Source organism: Athene cunicularia (assembly GCF_003259725.1).
Source record: "Athene cunicularia isolate RWA chromosome 17 unlocalized genomic scaffold, athCun1 chr17_part1, whole genome shotgun sequence".
NCBI classification, from domain to species: Eukaryota; Metazoa; Chordata; class Aves; order Strigiformes; family Strigidae; genus Athene; species Athene cunicularia.
Genome location: NW_020799122.1, coordinates 2,697,397 through 2,717,484, shown reverse-complemented (window position 1 = coordinate 2,717,484; position 20,088 = coordinate 2,697,397). Strand labels below are relative to the sequence as shown.

At 56.7% G+C, this 20,088-nt stretch overlaps 1 protein-coding gene across 1 annotated transcript in view; it reads right to left on the bottom strand.

Annotated features, from left to right (window-relative positions):
- Positions 1-178: 178 nt before the first annotated feature.
- The window catches only part of KCNT1 (potassium sodium-activated channel subfamily T member 1), a 38,069-nt gene continuing 18,159 nt past the window's right edge, over positions 179-20,088 (bottom strand). The window contains exons 4-30 of the mRNA XM_026860719.1: positions 18,637-18,708; positions 17,480-17,579; positions 16,248-16,304; positions 15,896-15,944; positions 15,296-15,355; positions 14,354-14,428; positions 13,917-14,000; positions 13,320-13,414; positions 11,463-11,643; positions 11,203-11,367; positions 10,184-10,320; positions 9,876-9,939; positions 8,996-9,104; positions 8,475-8,583; positions 7,645-7,794; positions 7,236-7,474; positions 5,473-5,689; positions 4,484-4,589; positions 4,190-4,362; positions 3,910-3,981; positions 3,481-3,615; positions 3,116-3,227; positions 2,380-2,481; positions 2,176-2,259; positions 1,662-1,790; positions 1,301-1,321; positions 179-602 (exon numbers count right to left, since the gene is read on the bottom strand). Of these exons, the coding sequence (XP_026716520.1) occupies positions 219-602; positions 1,301-1,321; positions 1,662-1,790; positions 2,176-2,259; positions 2,380-2,481; positions 3,116-3,227; positions 3,481-3,615; positions 3,910-3,981; positions 4,190-4,362; positions 4,484-4,589; positions 5,473-5,689; positions 7,236-7,474; positions 7,645-7,794; positions 8,475-8,583; positions 8,996-9,104; positions 9,876-9,939; positions 10,184-10,320; positions 11,203-11,367; positions 11,463-11,643; positions 13,320-13,414; positions 13,917-14,000; positions 14,354-14,428; positions 15,296-15,355; positions 15,896-15,944; positions 16,248-16,304; positions 17,480-17,579; positions 18,637-18,708 (3,281 nt within the window). The 3' untranslated portion in view covers positions 179-218. The remainder of the gene's footprint in view (positions 603-1,300; positions 1,322-1,661; positions 1,791-2,175; positions 2,260-2,379; positions 2,482-3,115; positions 3,228-3,480; positions 3,616-3,909; positions 3,982-4,189; positions 4,363-4,483; positions 4,590-5,472; positions 5,690-7,235; positions 7,475-7,644; positions 7,795-8,474; positions 8,584-8,995; positions 9,105-9,875; positions 9,940-10,183; positions 10,321-11,202; positions 11,368-11,462; positions 11,644-13,319; positions 13,415-13,916; positions 14,001-14,353; positions 14,429-15,295; positions 15,356-15,895; positions 15,945-16,247; positions 16,305-17,479; positions 17,580-18,636; positions 18,709-20,088) is intronic.

The following is a 20,088-nucleotide window of genomic DNA, read 5'->3' as shown; positions in this document are numbered from 1 at the left end:
CGGGGGGTGGCAGGCAGGGTGGGGGGGGGCTGCGAGACCCCAGTCTTGAACATCTGCACAAGCACAAGCAAGCCGGGGAATGAGGCGCCGCTCGGAGCCAGGCCCAGCAGCGCCTGCGGGGTTAGGCTTGGCGTGGGGTTAGGCTTGGGGTTAGGGTTGGCATGAGGTTAGACTCAACTTGGGGTTAGGCTCAGCTTGGGGTTAGGCTCAGCCTGGGGTTAGTCTCGGCACAGGGTTACCTGAGGAGCCCGCGAGCAGGACGCCCCACCACAGAGAAGCGCAACCGAACGGCACTTACCATACCCGGTGGTGGGCAAGCCCAGGTGCTTCATACGGTTTTTGACGAGCTCGGACAGCTCCTGCCTCTCGGAGCGGCGGTAGAGGCTGAGGCGCTGCTGGCTGATCCACTCGGCCGTCTTGCTGGAGTGTTTGTTGCCCTTCCTGCTCAGCCGGCGGGCCCACTGCATGCTCTTGCGCCGCAGCAGCGGGTGCTCGGACTGGTCGCTGGAGCACGAGTTCCTGTGGTGGCTGGTCTTGATGCCCCAGTGCTCCTTGACGTCCTTCGTGTCCTCGCAGTCCTCGACGTTGATTGAGATCTGTGACTGGAAGCCCAGCAGGTCACGGGGGGGGCAGGGGAAGCCTCTCTGCCAGGGTGGGATCTCTCCCCACGGGATGGGATCCTTCCTCTGAGCCACGCGCTCTCCCAGCACATCATCTCTGTAGTGCTAAAGCTACCTGGCCGGCAGATTTGGGATAAGCGCGGTCGAGTGGAGCCTAAAGGGTGCTGGACATCTCCCACATGATTATCTCTGCCCACAGGACAGCTGTGCCCTTGTCTCCCCCTTTTTTGTCTTACAGCAGCCGTGCTGCCGCATCTCCGACACAGCAATCCCCGCTGGTGAGTGGGAATTTATTAATAAAGCGTTTTAAAGCACCTTTAATAGGTGGATTGCATTTAATTAAATGTCAACTCTCGGCTCCCTGTAGCTGCTTCCTACAAAGCTGAAAACTTAAAGTATTTAAAATGGAGCCTGGCTCATTCCGCTGCCCCTTATCCCAGGGAATTACAGGGCACTGAGGTCTTTTGTCTTCCCAAACTGCTGAGGCTCAGCTGGCATCACCCTTCCGCGGGGACAGGCAGCACTGCGGGGGACATGCACAAGGTGCATGGTGGCTCTCGGTGGCCAGAGGAGCCACTGGCACAAGCCGGCCCAGCGTTTGCCCACGGTCAGCCGGCAGGTTGGGGGGAGCAGGAGGCAGCGCCGACGGGCAGCGTAATGCCCGACCCTGCGACACTCACCTGCGCTCTGATGTCGTGGGGCTGCAGTGGGGGAAAAAGAAGGAAAAATCAAGTGTCAGCCCAGCAAACGGGCAGCCCTGCTGTGCCACATCCCCCCCTGTGCCCCGGGGGCTCGGTGCCAGGCAGCACTGCAGAGCTGTGCCAAAATAATCCCCCCGCCCAGCGGTATGGGCACTGGCCCAGCTTGCCCAGGACTCCGTAATGCAGATGCGGGGCCACTAACGAAGCCAAGACAGAACTTCCCCTCCCCTCGATCCTCCCCAGCGCTGCCACATCCAGGTCTGAGGGGCCTCATGGACCCGGCCAGCCCCTTGGACCACCAGCAGCCCCCTCCCGGCACAGGGCATCGCCGTGCCCCTACCTCGGAGGTTGCGAACATGTGTGACTCCGTCCTGTAAATCCCGATGGGGATCTCCGCGCTGGAGGAGCAGAGCTTCTGGAAGAGGCGACCGTACGTCCGGATCCACAGGTCATCTTCAGTGATCTTCATCTGAGCCACGGGGGACAAACATCAACCGCCTTGAGTCAGGCAGGGCTCGCTGAGGAGCACCTCGGGGCTGCTCCTGAGCCTCACCCCAGCTCATCCATCAATCCCAAAAGCAAGCTGCACTCCACAGAAAGACCAGGGGCAATTTCTGACCTCAGCCTTCAGAACAGGGACTTTGGCCCTTGGCAGCTTCGGGGATTTGGGGCTCTTTGTAGTGCTGAGGTTCCCCACACACGATGGAGGGGAGCTACGACCTGGCAATGTTGCCTCCCCACCCCAATGCCCGAGAAGAGGGGAACCCTCCACCCTCAACCGCAGGCTGACAGATCCCGCCAGATCCTCGGTGACTTGGCCCGATGGTTTCAACCCAGAGGGACTTGGCACCTACCGCACAGAGGTAGCCGGAGCCCGGCGTGGTGTCGAGGCCCAGCAGCAACCGAGTGATGGTGATCATGTAGTCCTTCACAAACGACTGGGGGGAGACATTTGGGCAGGAAGCCGGAGAAAAGGTTTGCTCAGTTATTCACTGGGAGATGCAAAGGGGCGGCCACAGCTGCAGGGGTGTGTTACCCAGAGCCCGGCGGGCTCTCACCTGGTAGAGCAGCGTGTCCAACATGCTGATGCTGAAGACCCTCCCGGCCGCGAAGGGCAGCCGGAACATGAAGGCCAGGTTGGAGCCGTTCTCTCGCTCTTTCTGGAAGAGGAAGGGGAGATGTGAGCACCCAAAAGCAAACACCTTCGGCAGGGGCTTGTTCACATCCTCCCAGGGCATTCAGCAAAGCAAAACCACACAGATTCCCCTGTGCATGGGTTGCACAGAAACTAGAAGACTCGTGAATATGGGAGGACACCAGTGTAGCGTTGCTGGGAGGGAGCCAGGGCAGCATCCTTACACTGGGTGAAAGAGAGATTTTTTTTCTCCATGGAAATGTGTGAGACATGGTTGGGGTTTTTTTAACATGGGCTGGATGTGGCCCTTTCGCATCCCTCAGTGGTTCAGGGGTATTTTCTCCCTTGTCAGAGGATCTGTCTCAGCACAGCAACTCCACTGCCCCCCTCACTGCAGTCACAGCACTAAACCCAATGCAGAGGCCCGGCACAGCAGTAGGCAAAGCAGCGCAAACTCCAGCCACCAAATAAATACATAAACATGTAGAAGGAGGCAGCTAGTCCAAAGATCAACTGCCCACTTATTTGTTTGCTGCAGGTTATCTCAGGGAGATGCACACTAACTATGGCAGCCGCAGCATGCAGAAGAACACCGGACCTTGAGGAGCTCTCGGTGTTGACTTCCCAGGCCCCGCATGCAGGCAGGGACCTTTTCTTACCTTTTCTAGCTTAGAAAGGGCGAGAGAGTAACTGTCCTTTGCTCTGAATTGCATGAACCTCATGTTGGAGGGGTGGGTCAGCTCTGTGATAATGCTGAGGCTGGGGAAGAGCCTGCAATGGAAAAAGACCTGTTGTCCTGCAGCTCGCTCGGATCCTGCATTTACAGCCTGAGGAAGACCAAAACCATCCCTGTGCCTGTCTGAGGTCCAAAATAGCTGATTAGATGCCGTTCCCTAGAGCAAGCTCAGCCACAGATGTGTCCCACTGCCCGTAGCCACCACCCCAGCCACCAGCACCCTTCCCGGTGCTGCCTCCAGCAGAGGTAAGTGGCTGTGACAGAGCCGGGGCAGCGGCCACCCCTCACCTGAACATGGTCTGGACGTTGACAATTGTCTTTGCATCGGCCATGTAGTCCTCCTCGGCGCTCATCGTGCTCTCCTTGTCCACAACCACCAGGTTGTCAGCGTAGATGATGCCACACTGCAGCAAGCTGTCCAGGCTGGGCAGTTCCCAAAGAGAAGAGCGCAGGGTCAGCCCTTGGAAAGGACACAGGGAAGCAGCACGCTGCGACGTGCAGCGCTACAGCAAGCCCACGCTGCTCCCAACCACCAGCTCTTCACCCGCTCCCAACTACCGGGAGGGGTTGGTCAACCCGAGAAGCCAAGGGTGGGCTCAGCCCTACGGTACCAACCCTGGGGCTTCTGATGGGCTGACTCAAAAGTCTGGCCTGGGGTAAATGCAACAGATTTAGGTGGCACAGTAAGTGACAACAGCCACAGATGGAAACACCTACTTGTCGATCGTACCCTCCATGTAGTAAACCATGGGGAAACAACAGATGGCTTCCAGAAAGTGGTGCTCAGGCCTGGAGGAAGAGCAACGTGGTTCAGCGAGTCCATGGAGCAAAGATAAACAGAAAACCCACCCAGGAGCCCCCCAGGGCCAACATTAGCTGAGGGAGCTGACAGTGGCACTGCCACTCCCCCACGCTCCCGTCCCCACAGAGTGAGATGCCCGTGAAAACACAGGGAAGGGCTCAGCGTGATGGAAAACATCCGCGGAAAAGTACTTGCTTGTTGTCCAGCAGCAACACAATCGGGTTCAACTCTTTGCGGGACCGATAGTACGCACGAAGGGGGACGATGAAGTTATACAGTCCGTTCCCAGCCGTCTCGGCCGAAACGATAATCAGTTTGTTCTTAAACCCGTAGGCTTTGGCATCTTCAAAGCTGTTGTGCTTGCAGCCCTGTGCGGTGGAAGGCAGCACAGGGACTCAGCATGCAGCTCTCGGCCACCCCCCGCACCGTGCATGGAGCCATCCTGCGGGGGCTGCAGCCCCCAGGCGGCCACGCGCAGCCCCATCGTACCTTGTCCAGCCTCAGGCAGCAGAATGGGGCTTTCTCGGGTAAAAGGTGGCACAGAGTCGGGGAGCTGCCGATGTAGGGGGAGTTCGGTGGGTAACCTTTCACGTACCTGCAGCAGAGAGAACATCCAGCAGCGTGAGGACACGGGGAGAGCTTTCCACGGACACAACAACACTGAGACGCCGGGAAAAACATTTAACAGCACGGTATTCAATCACATCACTGGCAAATGCCTTGCAAAACTCCCCTGCAGCAGATGGATATTTTCCAAAATACACATATTTAGGAATAAATTTTGCTATGCAAAGGGTCATGAGACTGTAAATATGCAGAGTTCCCAGCACGGGTGGAGAAGGCAGCAGACAGGACCATTGCGCACAGCTGAAGGGAGACAGGGCAGAGAGCTCCAGGAGAGGACGGCAATGCTGAGCCGTATGAAAAAGCAAAAAAAAAAACCCCTCACGGTCCATTTTTAGGCTTTGTTTTGGTGAACAGATTTTTTTTAAAAAAATCACCAGCAGCAATTTTCATTTCAAGAGCACCTAAAGGTGGCCATGAATTAAAAGGCGATTTGTGAGAATTTGCAGATACTCAGTTAACTCCTCACACCGCTGTGACAGCACCCAAACAGGTAACCCGTAAAGCAAGTACTTATCTGGCTGTCATAAACTAAAACCACCTTTAAAGCCGGAGAAAATATTTATTTTACATTATATTTATTTATGTGCAATGAAGAACAGGATCCTCTTCTGGTCGGTGAGTGAGGGGAGGCGAGAGGACTGATGGAACTTGGTGCAACTGGGCTGATACCCAGAGGAAACCTCCCCACGTTAGCCCAAAAGGCTTGAGGCCTTTGGTGATTGCCCGTGGTACAGAGGCTCATGTGCTCGTGCAAAAGCCAAGAGGGGCTGAGCCTGAGCATCCCTCGGGCACCGCTGAACGCCCGTCATTTACAACGGTCCCCGTCTCTCTGAAACGAGGCAGCAACTCACTCCACAACCGCCGACCCCTCCTCGTCCGACTGCGTCATCTCGTCCTCCGACTGGTCGCTGAGCAGGTCGCAGGGCAGCAGGGACGAGGTGTCGGCCAGCTCGAGGACGGGCGCGATGCTGGGCCGGCGGTTGCCGGAGCCGTTCTCCGCCGGCAGCGCCAGCTTGCTGCTGTTAGCAGGGCGGCACTCTGTGTTCTGCAGGTCCATGGCTACTGTACCTGGACACGGCGGGGAAGGAAGCACAGCAAACATGCTATAAGGAGGTGACGAGAGCTGCGTCGGCAAACGTCGCGCCCCTGAGCCTTGCGGGGGGATGAAGGTGGAGCACGCGGGGCCGCGCGTCGTGCCCATTCAGCGGAACCCAGATGAAGCCAGACTATCGATGGGCAAAGCACCCGGCAGCCCCCTCCGCCTGGGTGCTGCTGTGCGGAGCAGCTCCCTGGGGCTCAGCTCGGCTGCTCCCAGGGTGGGTGCAGGCTGCTGTGGCCCTGGGGACTCTCACTCTCTCCGTCCCCCCAGCTGTGGCCACCTCCATTGCGCCAGCTTGCTCACTGGACCTGCAAAGCCTGGCTTTACTGTAATTTTTTATTCTTTTGAAGTATCTCAGAGATGAGAATCCTCCAACCTAACCCTTACCTGTAGATCTTTGCAGGCTCTGGGAGACACCAGCCAGGTTAGGAACAAGCTGATGCCACTGTGTCTGCCCCTCATCAGGACGCTGCCCTCCCCACAGATGCCCCTTCAAGCCCCCGGGGAAAGGGAGGCAGACAGCCCCCAACCCAACCCAACCCCCTCATCACCTCCTGCACCCTCCCGACCAGCTCCAGATCTTTATGCAGGACACAAGGGGCCTTCACGCCCTGTCCTCCAGCAGCTTCCCCAAATCAAACCTATTTACGAAGTATTGACCAGGGCCAGCAAGTGACCATCAGAACCCCCCATCGAGGCTCTTGTCCGGGTCCTGGCTGGTTATTTTTAGACGGTCAGGAACAGGGAGGGGGGTTTCCCAGTAAGCAAAGCCCAAGCTCCGGGCTCGCCAGGCACTCGTGTGATTTCTCTCCCTCTCGTTAGTCTTTGCCAAAGGTCCCTCCGCGAACGAGCCACGTAACGAGAACACTGACAAATGCTGTTCAGCAAAGTGCTTTGTGGCTTGCTGGGGGATAATCTATGCAAATTGCTGTTCATGAGCACAAACGCATAAATTATTTGCCTGAAATATAACCCGCTCACATGTAGCGCAGCCGCCCCAAAATTTGCTCTCCCCAGATACAAGCTGGAAGTAATGATTCATGGTATTTTTTAATTTGTGCAAATGCACCACTCGCTGCAGAGCAAACTATGCTCTTCGTCCGGTTGTGACTCATAAACATGATTTAGGATGTGGCTGATGGCATTTATTCTTCCAGACAGGGCTTGGGGCATTCATGCAAATACCATTAATGATAATGGACATCACGAGCTTTAATAATGATATTTGAGCTTGCTGAGAGCACCCAGGGGGCAAGGAGCAGTGTGTGTTTTTGTATTTTACTGGTGAGGTGACCAAGACAGGGGACAGACAGGGATTTTCAGTGGCTTCAACAAAACCCAGGTGCAGGGGCATGGCAAGGAGCAAAAAAAAATAAAAAAGGTTCAAAAATTTAAAAAAAAAGGCAAAATAAAACCAAACCTGGGGAAGGCAAGGAAATGAAACAAAACCTGGAGGAGATGGAGTGGGGAGCTCCTGGGGAGCCCCGCTGCCCCACCAAGGCCCCCCCAACTCACCCATGCTGGCGATGATGCTGTGCACAGGCAGGCGGGATGGGCCGTCGTAGGTGCCTCTCCCTGCGAAACCCTTCTTCTTCTGCTTCTCCTCCTGCTTGAAAATGAAGGCGGAGTTCTCCTCCTTGGTGATGTTGATGTAGAAGCAGGTGTCAGACGCTGCCATGATGTGCCGCGGGCCGGGGTTCAGCAGGATGCTCTTGTTCTCCTCCCTCCGGATGCCGATCAGGCAGACGCCGTATCTGTGCCGGGAGCACGATGTGGACATTCACAGCTGGAAAAAAGCCCCTCTGGGGCTTTGTCCCTGCACAAAGGACCACGCAGGGCCCTCCAGCCCCAGCCCCGACCCCCCGGGGATGCAGACTGACAGATATGCCCTGCCCACCCCTGCCTGTCACTCCCCTGCCCTCACTTCTTGTGCGCGTGGAAGGCGGCGTAGGTGAAGCTCTTCCCCTCGTACTCCATGAAGAACTTGCTGTCGCCCATCCGGATGTGATAGACCTCGTTGCCCGAGCAGCGCCCGTACATCCGCTGCCACTGCTCCGGGGACTCCTGGCCCTCCCTGCAATGACAGGAGCAACGTGCTGGGATAGAACCACCCGCTGTTGGGATGGACCCGCCGGCGCCAGGATGGATCCCCTTGGTGCTGGGATGGGACCGTCCATGGTGCCAGGATGGGACACCCCAGTTCTGGCACAGAGCCCGGCACACGAGGCACCTCCCGGGGCAGAGCCGCACGGTTGGGGTGCTAATAAATGCCAAAGCTGCCATTTAGACCAACGGCAGCGAGGTTACAGTGACGCATCTCCACGAGCTGTCGGCATGTGCAGGCTGAGGACGAGCTCATTTTCATTTCTGACTTTAAGCACCTTTTTATTTAACGAGGGCTCCCAGGGGGGGCGTAGAGGCAGGGTTCAGAGCCTGTGTTGGCAAACAGCTCTGAGCATGGGGCGAGAGTCATCTGGAAATAACGGTTCGTAACTCTTTTGATGGCAGTTTACCCAAAATTCAGACATTTGTGCCTGGCCAAGGAGCACGGACCCACATCATCACTTTACTGGGCTTTACATTGCTCCTTCCAGCTGTCCGGGTTTGCACGGGCTGTGAATTAACCTTCCCGCTCATGGGATCAGGCCAGTATAAAGAAGATATTTTTGTTCCCAGTCTCTGCCATCCCTCCATGCTCAGGCTGGGGCAGTTGAGCTGGGCAGGGGCAGGCAGGGGCATGCAAGCAGCACTCACTGGCCTCTGGAGGTGTGCACCAGCAGTGTGATGAGGGTGGAGGTGGCAGGGCAGACGCAGTTCAACGCCAGCATGGCGTATTTGCACTCCTCTTCACAGACAACATGATCTGAAAGGCAGAGGGGACTGTCACAGCGGGGAGGGGGACAGGTGGGTTCCTTGGCCAGCGGTGTCCAGGGATGCAGTAATTCTGGGGTGGCATTTGGGGCTTCCTCCTCCTGCCAGTCTGGGAGGGCTTTCAGCTGATCAGCAGCCCATGGGGAACAGCACAACTGGCGTTAATGTAGGCAGGAAAGCAGGGATGGAGGCTGGAAACCAACCAGGTGGACACTGCCACGTCCATGGGGACGCACACACGGGCACATGTGGGGCTGGTGTGCGATTGGGAGGAATCTCAGAACCAGGTCACGGACTCCCCTAAGATGGAAACCCCACTGGAAACATCCCTGATGGCAGGTAAGACAGTCCGGAGCAGCGAAGCGAGCTGTGCTGCCCGCTGCTGCGCAGCCCCTCCAACTCACCAGCAAACTTGACGTGAAACTTGTTTTCAGGCTTTAGGATCTGAACATAGAGAGGACAGTTTGGAGCAAAATCTTTCACAGCCCAGGCTCTCAGAATGGTCTGGTGGTCCTGGCCGAGGAGAAGAACAAGAGCTACTTGTCTGATGGGTTATTTTCCCAAACACCCAGAATGAACTGCGAAGCACCCAGCCACTGCGGAGATGTATGGCAAGGGCTCCTCCAGCACCCGCTGCTAACAGGGGGTAACCTCCCTCCCCTGCTGCCCAAAACCCAGCACTGACGGGCAACTGGGACAGTGACCCAGCACTGACGGGCAACTGGGAGAGCGGAGGGAAGGTTTGCCCACAGGGGCTGTCCCCATGCCACCTCTGATTCTCCGTGGTCGCCGCCTGCCCACAGGGACCCTTCGGCAGCTTTGTTCCAAGCAGGAGTGCCAAGTGCCGAAGGAGGGAAGGGGCAGACAGTGCCTCAGCAGCAGGAAGGGAGCCTGGCACCCCTCCAGTGGGGCCACACGGGCTCAGGACAGCACAGGCAGCACCCCCGGCACCAGCCGGCAGCGAGAGCTGTCACTGCTGCCACCTCCTTCCTCTCCAGTGGCTCCAAAACTAAGACCTTCCCAGCAAAGTCTCTGTCCAGGCTGAGGTAAGACTGCATGAGGCCAGGAGGCTTTGGGGTGACTTCCCCAGGGCACGCGGGGGGCACAGCCTGTGTGGGTACCACCCAGGGGACAGTGCTCAGCACTCGAACCCCGCGCTCTTGCCCCGGCTGCCTCCCAGCACGCTCCTGTGCCGTGCAGAGGCAAGATTCAGCGATCACCCAGTCCCTGCCGGTCTGAGAAATGAATCTTCTCCCACTGTGCCACGCCCCAGGCCTGGCTTACCGCCGCAGTGCGGTCCACCTCGTTTCGGCTGCTGAGAATGAAGCAGGCTTCTCCGTTGTCCATCCTACAAACGGAGAGCAACCACCCCATCAATTGCGTGGGCTAGTAAAGCTGGGCATCTGCCCGTCCCAGATGGGCACTGGTCAACCCATCCAAGACCCCAGCGGAGGCACGTAGGGATGCCCATCACCATGCATCTGGGCTGACATCACTGGGGACCCCCCTCCGCGGCTCCAAGGCCCACAGGCAGCTCCACAGCGTGGCAGGACTGGCCTCGCTGTGAATGTGCAGCGTGTCCCTTTGCTCACTTGGCTCTCATGAGGTCCTGGTCCTTCAGCGCAGAGCCCTGGAGGTAAATCACTCGCTGCGACCACAGAGGGATCTGCAGGACCCGCCGCACCTGGATGTCCATCTCTGTTGGGCAGAGTATCACCACGTAGTAATCCTGCAAGAGAGAGGCTCGCGTGGGTCGGGGGGCTGGCGGTCCCGTGCACGCCTGCCAGGACATGGGGGTTTGCTGCCTGAGCAAACAGCTCCTCTGGGGCTTCTGATATTTGCTCCTGGTGTGTGACACCCCCTGCCCCTACGCCAGGGTCCTGCAAGGGTCTTGGGAAACACATCAGCACCTTCTCCATCCTGTTCTGCATCATAAAAAGTGCAGGCACAGCTGACTACAGGACTAGGGAAGAGCTGCACGCCCACAGCAAAGCGGAGCCTCTTGCAGTTACAGCGATGAGCAGGATTTTAAAGCTGGAATGTACGGAGTCGGGGCTGGGCGATGGCAGTGAAGCGCATGTGAGTGTTGGGATGAAATGCAAATCTGAAACACGTCCGTGATGCTCTCATGCTGGGGAGCAGGAAAGGCACAGTCATTTGCAAGAAAATCTCTCATTATGTGGGGATACTCCAGTAAGAGCTGGATGAATCCCACCGAGGTTTAGCATTTACAGGTTCTGTTTCTGTCTGAGATTCTTCATTGAGCAAAGACATCCTTACATTTAGGAAAGTCCCTCTGGTCCCTCTCCATGTGCTTACCCAGTGCTCTAACAGGCCTGGCTGGAAAATGGAGTGGATCAGGCAGAGAGCCCCACCACTGAGACAGCAAAGCGACGTGGCCCTTAGGGTACCACACGTCACCTCGCCTTGGCCGGTGCAGCACGTGCTTCCCGGTGCTGGGCTGGATGGTTTTTTACTTTATTCTTTGCCCCATCCACTGTAGCTGGGCAGGGCACTCGCCACCAGCAGTGACCTGGCTGTGCCCAGCGTGGCTGCGAGCCCAGCGAGGGCAAGCGCTGAGCGAGCAGAGGAGAACACGCCTGGTCCTCACCTGCAGACGCGGGTGGGCATAAAACTCGTTGAGGAAGTCCATGAGGAGATCGATCTTGAGGGAGCTGACACAAAGGACGACGTGTTTCTCTGTCTGGGCACGGTGACGGCTGTAATTGCCTCCCGACTTCTGCCGCTCCATCCACAGGTAGACGAGCTCCTCAAACTGCAAACGAAGGCAGAGAGGTGATGTCCCCAGCAGCAGGGCTGACTGCGTGCAGGCTCAGCATCCCTCCCCACCCTTGGCTGTGCAGGTCTAACCTGGAGCGGCAGCACAACCAGGGCGACGCAAATCATTATCACGACGAGGAGCTGGGAAGGCCAGATCTTTGGTGTCACGTCTCCATAGCCCACGGTGGAAAAGGTGACGATGCAGAAATAGAAGGACTTGAAGAGGGAGAGCTTCTCACCTGCTCTTTCTAAATGCTGGATGCCACAGGTCCTGAAGGGAGAAAGCACACATCACAGAGAGTGTTGCCCGACCCCGGAGACACGCGGTGCCCAGAGCTGAAGTCAGTGAACACTGATTTACACCCATGGCCATGGAGGAAATCTGTCTGTAACACACTGTCAGCATCCACAGTGGGTTTATGTCACCAACAGAAATTCAGCTGATGGCACTTACAGATGAAGGAGTTCGTTTGATGTGGTTGCTCACCAAAGCAGCCAGGGGAAGTCCAGGTCCTAGGACCATACCACGGAGAGCTTGTTGTACATCACCCAAGGGCTGCCCTTGCATTGCCAAAAAACAAAATGTGGAAGCAAGCAGCTGTCTCAGTAAGGCTCTGGAGGGACTCAGCCCACAGGAAGGGCTCTCTGTTACAGAGGGGATGTGCTCCAGCAGGCAGGAGGCAGGTCCCACCGCCCCCTCCCAGCCCTGTGCCGCTGCCCTCACAGAGCCGTGCCACAGAGCTGTCCTGCTCCCCGCGGGTAGGCGTGCAGCCAGAAACCTGCAGTTTCAAAGTCATCTTGCTGAAAACAAGTGTCGCCTAAATCATCCTGGACCCGAATTGTAGCCCTGCCACATCCGCCAAGAATCACATCCACAGCCTCAGCGGGCCGGAGGTGCGACGGGCGCTGGCGAGCTCCAAAACTGCATTAGTCATCCGCATCAGAGGATGGTCTTTATTGCCAAAGACTCATGAACCTAAAAGCTTTGTTTCCTGTCCGTTCAGCAACTTAATGGCATTATAGGCTTCAAATCCAGACCAAGGGAGCTGGAGGAAGATTCAAGAAGCTCAGTTCAAAGCTAAGGACTCAGCGATGAGAACTGACTCCTCCATAAGGAGACGGCCTTGTTGTTGGCAATGCGCAGGGTGAAGGGCCCAGTTAATTAGCAGAAGTCCCGGCGGCCTATTACACAAACGAGCCCAGCAGCCGTGGTAAGTTGGTGGGGAGAAAAGCACGGTCGGGGCCAGCGAGCGTGATGTGTCCTGGTGAATGAGCCAGTGTCCCCGCGGGAGGCTGCTGTCCCCACCCCTGACCCTTCAGCACTCACAGCCCCGCTCTGACTCTTGTCTGCACCACCCATCTCCCTCCAACAACGCGCTTATCCTCACACATGCCCGTTGAAAAGTTTCTGTTAAAGTCATATAATTAGGGAGGAGTGTTCTGTGCACTGGGGAACGAAGGGAGGAGCCCGGCGGGGGGGGCTGGTGGTGCTGGGGGTCCTCCCAAAGCTTCAGCAGACGTGGCTGTGCCCAAGCCAAAGCCCAAGGACAGGAGGGGAAACCTGGGGCACGCTCCTTGCCATGGCTCCCCCTGTTCCAAAACTCAGCCTGAGTACCTGGGACTTGTCCCATTAGCAAAGGAAGGATGCCAGAGGCTTGGGAGCTCAAACCAGTCAGCAGCCTGTACAGTTATGCTTTCCTCAATGCGCACAAACCTCTAAAAAATCAGGTTAAAAAAAATATTTCTGAATGCAGAAGCTCCTCCGGCTTCCCAAATCACCACGTTACGTCCTGGCAATGCCGCCCCACCACAGCTGGGAAGGTCCCACCCCCCTCCCTCCCCTGGAAGCCCTGCGAGAGCCTGGCTCCGCCACTCACCCCTGGGACGTGCAGAGTTAGTTTCCCTGGGCAAAGAAGGTGGTTGGGTGTAACGAAGGGCAACACTCACCCCGTGAAAACGAGACACAGGAGGGTGCAGATCAGAATGAGCACCTGGTTAAACATCGCAGACTGGGTCCTTTGTATGGCGCGGTGCAGGTCGTTCTGGGGAGAGAGGACAGGGCTCCACCAGCTCGGGGAGGCGGAGGGGGACGTACCCCTCCAGGTACTAACTGCTCTTGCTGGCTCCAGCAACGCCCCCCCCGACGTGGAGGTCAGGCCAGAATCTGGCCCTTGAAAAGGGATGTGCATTTCTGTGAGCAGGTCTGGGCTCTGCTGCCAGTAGAGACAGCTCGAGTGGGCACGTGGGCACGGCTGGAGTTTCTCAAACTGCTGTACTGCCCCACCCCGGGGACAGCCGGAGGCCGGCCCTGTCAATATGCAGCCAACAGACTCAGCGTGGCTCAGACACTGAAGATCCACAGCCCAGCATCGCCAGCTGGCAAAGCCTCACCCCCCCGCCAACCCCGGCACGGCGCCACACGCCGAGCACCAAAAACCTGCCCGAGGGCCGGCGGCAGGCGAGGGCTCCCTGCCACGCCACCCCCGGCATCCCCAGGGCAGAGGGACCCAGGACGAAAGGGGTGGGATGCAGCCCGTCACTCACAATCATGTTCTCCAGGGCGTACTTGGCGAGCCAGCAGTTCAGAAACACGGGAATGAACAAATTCCGCAAAGGAGGCCAGAATATCTACAAAAACAAGAGTGACTCGCAGGAAAACCCACGTTCTTTATCAAAAAAAAGCTACAAACAGCCACCTCGAGCCCTGTTGGGAAGGATCCATCCCCAGACTAAGCACCGGCCTCTGCAGGAGCTGCCACCGAGAGCAGCCCCGCTCCCCGGGCTGCAGCACAGCAGCTGAAAATGGAGGATGGCCTTTGGGGTAACACTCCAGAGAAAGACATTATACTGAAAAATATCGAAGCAAAAATTTCCTGCCAGCTTTAAATACTACTTGGCCGGACGTCTGTTTGCGTCACCACCAAAACTACAGGACTTATTAAACTTAAAGCTGTTGTAAAATTTCACCGGGAAACACTCACCGTGATAATAAACGGCACCGTGTTGATCATCTCGAGGATGAACGAAATGCGAAAAATCTGTTCCCAGATGTTCCCCTGAGGAATTAAAAACAAAGAATAATTAAACAACCTGAAAAATAGGCCGATTTGTAATTAAAAATCTCTCACTCGGCCACAGATCCTGCTGGATAGGGGAAGTATGCCAGAGCAGCCAGAGAGATGCTCCAGTCTGCCTGCGGGTGAGAGATTCAGTGCTGGTGCCAGGCACGCTGGAGCCAGTAAAACCTTCCCAAACCGTTCAGTCCCTTCTGCAGCCACAATATCCGTCTGTCTCTCTGTCCATCACTGCTGCTCCGTCACAAAGCCGGGGGACAATAAGGCTTCGTGCAAGGACAAAGAATGAGAGTGACTGATACAGACCCTGGCACACAAACCAGGCGGTGACACGGGGTCTGAGGCTCTTCTGCCAACTGGCCCAGGGACCCTGAGAAGGTGCCATTTGTTAAGGTTGTTTTTCTTGGCCGTTTTAAGGGGCTTTGGTCCAAAGGAGTCAGCTTGTGCCTCTCCCTGTCTGGTTTGGAGCAGCACCTGCTACCTCCGGAGGCAGCAGACCTCGACACAAGCAGGAGTCACGGCGCCGAGCGCAGCTCCAGGTCCTCAAGATTAGGAAACTCGGTGTGTGTCAATCTGGCTCCCCATAAAAACAGTGAGCCTTTGCAGAGAGGTCGGAATTTAAAGGAAAGTGGAAAAAGAAGAGATCCCCCAGCTCTGCTCTGCACTTATCTGACAGCCCAAGATGGAATGAGAAAGGAAAACAGCCGCAGCCAGCTGGGACATCACCGAGACAAACGTCCTCTCAGGATGCTTCAGGCTCCAGCCAGCTCGAAGGAGAAGTGAATTCACACTGGGGGGGTCAGACCCAGGCTGAGCATCACTGTCCACCGCCCGCCCCGGGGCTCTTACCTTGTAGCTGAGATAGATGAGCAGCATGGTCTCCAGAAAGCTGATCAAAGCGATGCTGACCTGCAGACACAAGCAAAGGCTGCTGAGGGCTCCTTCGGTGCATCGTCAGTCGGTCGGGGCTCTGCCAAGCCCTCCCGTGCCCTGGGCCATAGGAGCCCGCGGGTATGGCAGATGAAGGCTGTTTGGTTGCTCTCCCTGCACCCACCGGGGTTAGAGGTGCGGGTGTCTGTCACACACCAGCAACAGGCCTGCGGGCAGCCCCGCCGGGAGCCAGCGAGCGCCCGACCCTCCTGTGATGCCCCTGGCCTCCAAACAGCCCGTTACTGGCACAGCGGCACCACGGGAGGACCTGAGACAGCCTCATGATTTTATCTTCCTACAGCTTGTCCGCTCCTCTCAGCCCCTGGGATTTTCACCCAGGGCCGTGTGGCCGCTCCCGGCAGAAGCCCCAGCTCATTTTTCTGCTCGCCCAAGACACCCCGTTGCCCCTCACTGCTGCAGGCAGAGGATGCCCGGAGTCACGCTGGGTGCAGAGCTCAAACCCCAGCTCCAACTCCTGCTCGGCTCTTGCACAACCGTGCCCGAGGGCTGGGCACTCACCTGCACAGCCCACAGCGGCATTTTCCTATCCACCCAGAAGATGTGTGACCTGCAAAGAAAATTCAAAACGGATCTAAACTGAAGCCTAACTAGCAGTGGCTTTACCCCCACCGGATGCAAATCTGAGGCCACCAACGGATGCAGGATCCAGCACAGGACTGGTACTGGTGTTTCTTACTGGACAAGCAGCCTCTGCTCTGAGGATAAGCCATTCCCAAGCACATTCCCACAGCACTTGAACTGATCCTGGGAGGGTCCCTTGAACAACCCCATGACCAAGAAATGGCCTCGGGCAGCTGCCAGCACCAGCCACATCCATCACTGTGTCCCCCCGTCGCCACTCTCGACTCACCAGTTTATCTTCGTGGACTGGTTGAACGCTGTGTAATTCTGCTTTTCGCATTCCCAGCTAGAAGAAGAGAAAGACAAAGCAGGGGAAAGCAGTCAGAAAGGAAAAGGGGTGCTGGCGTTGACTCCCCAGGCTCAGGGGGTGCCCTCGCCGCTGTGTCCTGATGCTGGGGGATGACCCCAAACACTCCCACAGATCCAAACACACGCTGGCCCCTAAAATCGGGGCTTTCCACTGGAGCCTGTCTCACCCAGGCGGTTTTTAACATTCTATTCCTGGAGTATAAGACCCATCAGGCACTTCAGCTCGTACCAGAGATGCTACAAAATGCTGATACTCGCCAGGCACGGGGTTCCTTGGGCACAGGGCTGCAGCTGGGAATTGCCAGGTTACAATTAGCAAAAGCTGCTGAGCTTCAGCTTCGAGGACAAGGCTGGCCGTGCCCCGAGCAGCCTGCCAGGCAGGCAGCGCTGCCGCCAAACCCTCCCCTTGCCTGGCTGCGAGGGATGCACTGATTTTGTCACACACCCTCAGAAGGGTGGATATCCCCGAGCTGCAGCTGTGCTAAACCTTTCAAGGATGCGTGTCTGGGTCACGCATAATCCTTCCCGGTTTAAAACCACTTTTGGACTAGGCAGGTGCATTTAGTAGTCTGCAACCTTTACAGGGAATAATTAATTTGCTAATTCTCCTAGCTCTTGAAAGAAAGGAAAAAAAAAAAGAAAAAAAATCACTGCACTGTATGTGAGCTAAACAAAGCAAGGACATATTAAAAATAGGTTTATACTGAAACCCAGAGCAAATGTAATCATCTGTCATCTCGGGGATCTAAATGGCAAAACATATTTCCTTCCCAAATGCTCAAATGGGATTTAGCATACGCGTCTTCAAGGGCATCAGGATTCAGAAAAAAACTTGCGTGTGATGCACTGAAATCATGAGCTCCTGCCTGTGTCTGAAGGCCACGCCGCGGCCCTGACCATTAGAGCCAGGCAGCATTTCGAAACACCGTGACTCTGAATTTTTCCCCTTTTCCCACGTGCTGTGCAGGGCCGGCGGACACCCACACTCCTGTCCACAGGGTTTGAGCAGGGAGCAAAGCCCACCCGACCAGCAAGTTTTGTTGAACTACCGACTCAAGCAGCCAGAGTGAGAAAAAAAAACCAAACATCCGTGCTGCATCATCACAGCTGGCACCACATCCACGCTCCCCAGGGCGCAGGGCGGGCACTCACCAGCCTGTGCCCTCCTCGGGGTTGTCGAGCAGGACGCGGACGATGTACAGGAGGCAGGTGAGCAGCTTCAGCGAGAAGTTGAAGAGCCGGATCCTCAGGCCTGCAGCAGAGGGGAGCACGGCGTGGGCACCCCGGGCACCCCACAGCACAGCCCCTTTAGCTTCCCACAAGCTTTGTGGACCCCCCCCCCCCGAGCCCCAGAGAAGCTGCAGGAGCCCCGGGGCAGCACACAGACATTGCTCACCCTTTACCTGGGGCTCTACCCAGTGTCAGGTATACAGGAGACTAACACAGAAATAAATAATGATGAGTCAGCTCCTTGCTGGCCCCAATAGATGTGAGAGACAAATGAGGAGCTGCTGCAGTGTAGCCCCTCATTAACAGGAATCCGTTAAAAACAATCAGACAGGCAGGGCCAGGGCCCAGCTCCGCTCACTCTGCTGCAAACAGCTTGCAGGAGGAGGGATGGCAAGCAAAAGCTGCTGCTTTATCCGCTCTCCCTCCCCAGCCAGTTCATCGGGTTATTACTCAAATTACAAGTGAGAAATTCATCACATTTTCATTAAAAACTTCCCCGTGGGCGCCCTGTTGTGCTGCACTCCAGCTTTGTAACAAGACGACAGGATGCAGGGAGGAAAAGAAAATGTGAATTTATAAATTAACGAGCAGGACTCCCTCCAGACAGCTAATGACATCGCGGGGAAAGAAAATAAAAACACCATTAGTCAAGTGAAGGCTAATTGGGATGGCTGAAGCAGGAGCAGATAACTCACAGCCACCCACCACCCTGTGGGCCGGGGGGGGGACCATCGCCGGCCCCGTGATGGGGACATTTGTTTCCTGACACCCCCCCCAGGCAGCTCTCGATGCCCACCCTGCTCCTGACCAATTTGTTCCAGCTGGTTCCCGTGCTGGGGCTGACCCCAGTGAGCAAAGCAGTAGGCAGCATCCCCTCCTCCACCTCCAACCGCATCCCTCCAAACCAAGTTGGCCAACACCCAACAGAAAGGCCACCAGGCAGCTGGGGACACACAAGGGAAGAGCCACCAGCAGATGGCAATGGCTTCTCGTCCCATGAGGACAGAGCACGGCTCTCTCAGCTCAGGCAGGGTTTGGTTTCTCCCCGCAGATGCTCACGCCACGCATAGATTACTCACTCGATCGCTGGTTTTTGATGAAGAAGAGTTTCAGCCGCTCCTTGAAGGTGTTTTCGTTCACGTAGAACTCCCCTGGGGGGGGGGAAGTGCCCAGAGGAGGCTGTCAGTGGGCTGGCAGGTCAGACCCGGAGCCCCCCAGGCGCCTCGTGCCCCCCATCCCAGCCAGGTGACCCCCCTGAGCAGCCCACAGCAGACCCCGGGCTTAGCCGCGGGCGCCCAGCTGCTCCCACAGAACCAAATCACCGGTACCACCAGCCGTGAGCACCAAGACATGGGGCATCAACAACTACCGTGACCCACGGGGCCAGGTCTCTTTGGGTTGAGGGCTTTGTGTTCATTCACATGCTGACATCGGACTTGCAGACTTCTCCTTTCCCGCACACTTTAGGATGCTCAAAGCCTCTCAGAAAAGGGGTGGCCTTGGAGCAGTCTCCCCCATGGCTGCAGCAGAGCAGGAGCCAGCGAGGTACACCCATGGCTCTGCCCAGGTAGGAGCAACATCCAGCACCAAAGATGTTAAAAACCAAATCTGATCTAAAAGGAGAAAAATTCCCTTTGTTGCTAAGATACCACACTTGCCCGTTCCAGAAAAACCCAGAAGCTGCTCAACCAAGTCCCAGCATCACTTGGCATTCGGAGCCGCTGGTGGTTTGCCGCACGGGGACCAGGCAGCCAGCTGCCCACTGGGCCACTTGGGCAGAACCACGAAATGAGGAGCCACAGGTGAAACTGAGAACGGCCCGTCCACTGCTGCGACCACACGGGCCCTTCTCCATCTGCAGCTGCCCCCGCCTCCATCGCCGCCGCCCTGCAGCCCGGCGGCCGGTCCCCACGTGCCGGGCAGACGTCCATGACCCTGCGGACGGGCGAGAGCATCACCAGGGCTGGAGGTTCCTCCAGAGCGGTGTCAGCGGCGTCTGGGATCAAAGCACACCCCGACTAAGGGTGTTCAGGCAAAACTGGGCCCTGCTCAGCTCATCTGCCACCCACCTCTCCTATTCCTTTATAAACGCCCGCAGCCCTTTGCAAACTCACTTATTCACGTTAGGCAGGATTATAAATTACACTCCTGCCTGCAGCGCAGGCAAAAAGGGACTGTTTTCTGATGCCTCAGCTTCAGACTCTGAGCAAGACAAAGTCTGTTCATTAGCATTACAGCTGATAATGGAGTTAAGTGGAATGAATTAGCTGTTTCCCCTATTTAACTGTATCCAACGGGTCTCTTAATAGTAGCACTTACTTATTACAGTTTTTTTAACTGCTTGGAAGAGGTCATCAAGATCTCATTAATCAGGCGCATTACCAAGCCAAGGCATAGACCAAGGCGAGCAAATTCACGGGGACAATCATTAAACCTATGGCCCCGGTTTGCGTCGCCCGTGCAGCCCCTGTGCACACGTGGCGCTGGCTCCAGCCCAGCGTGCTGCCTGGCACACGCCGCTGGATCCTGAT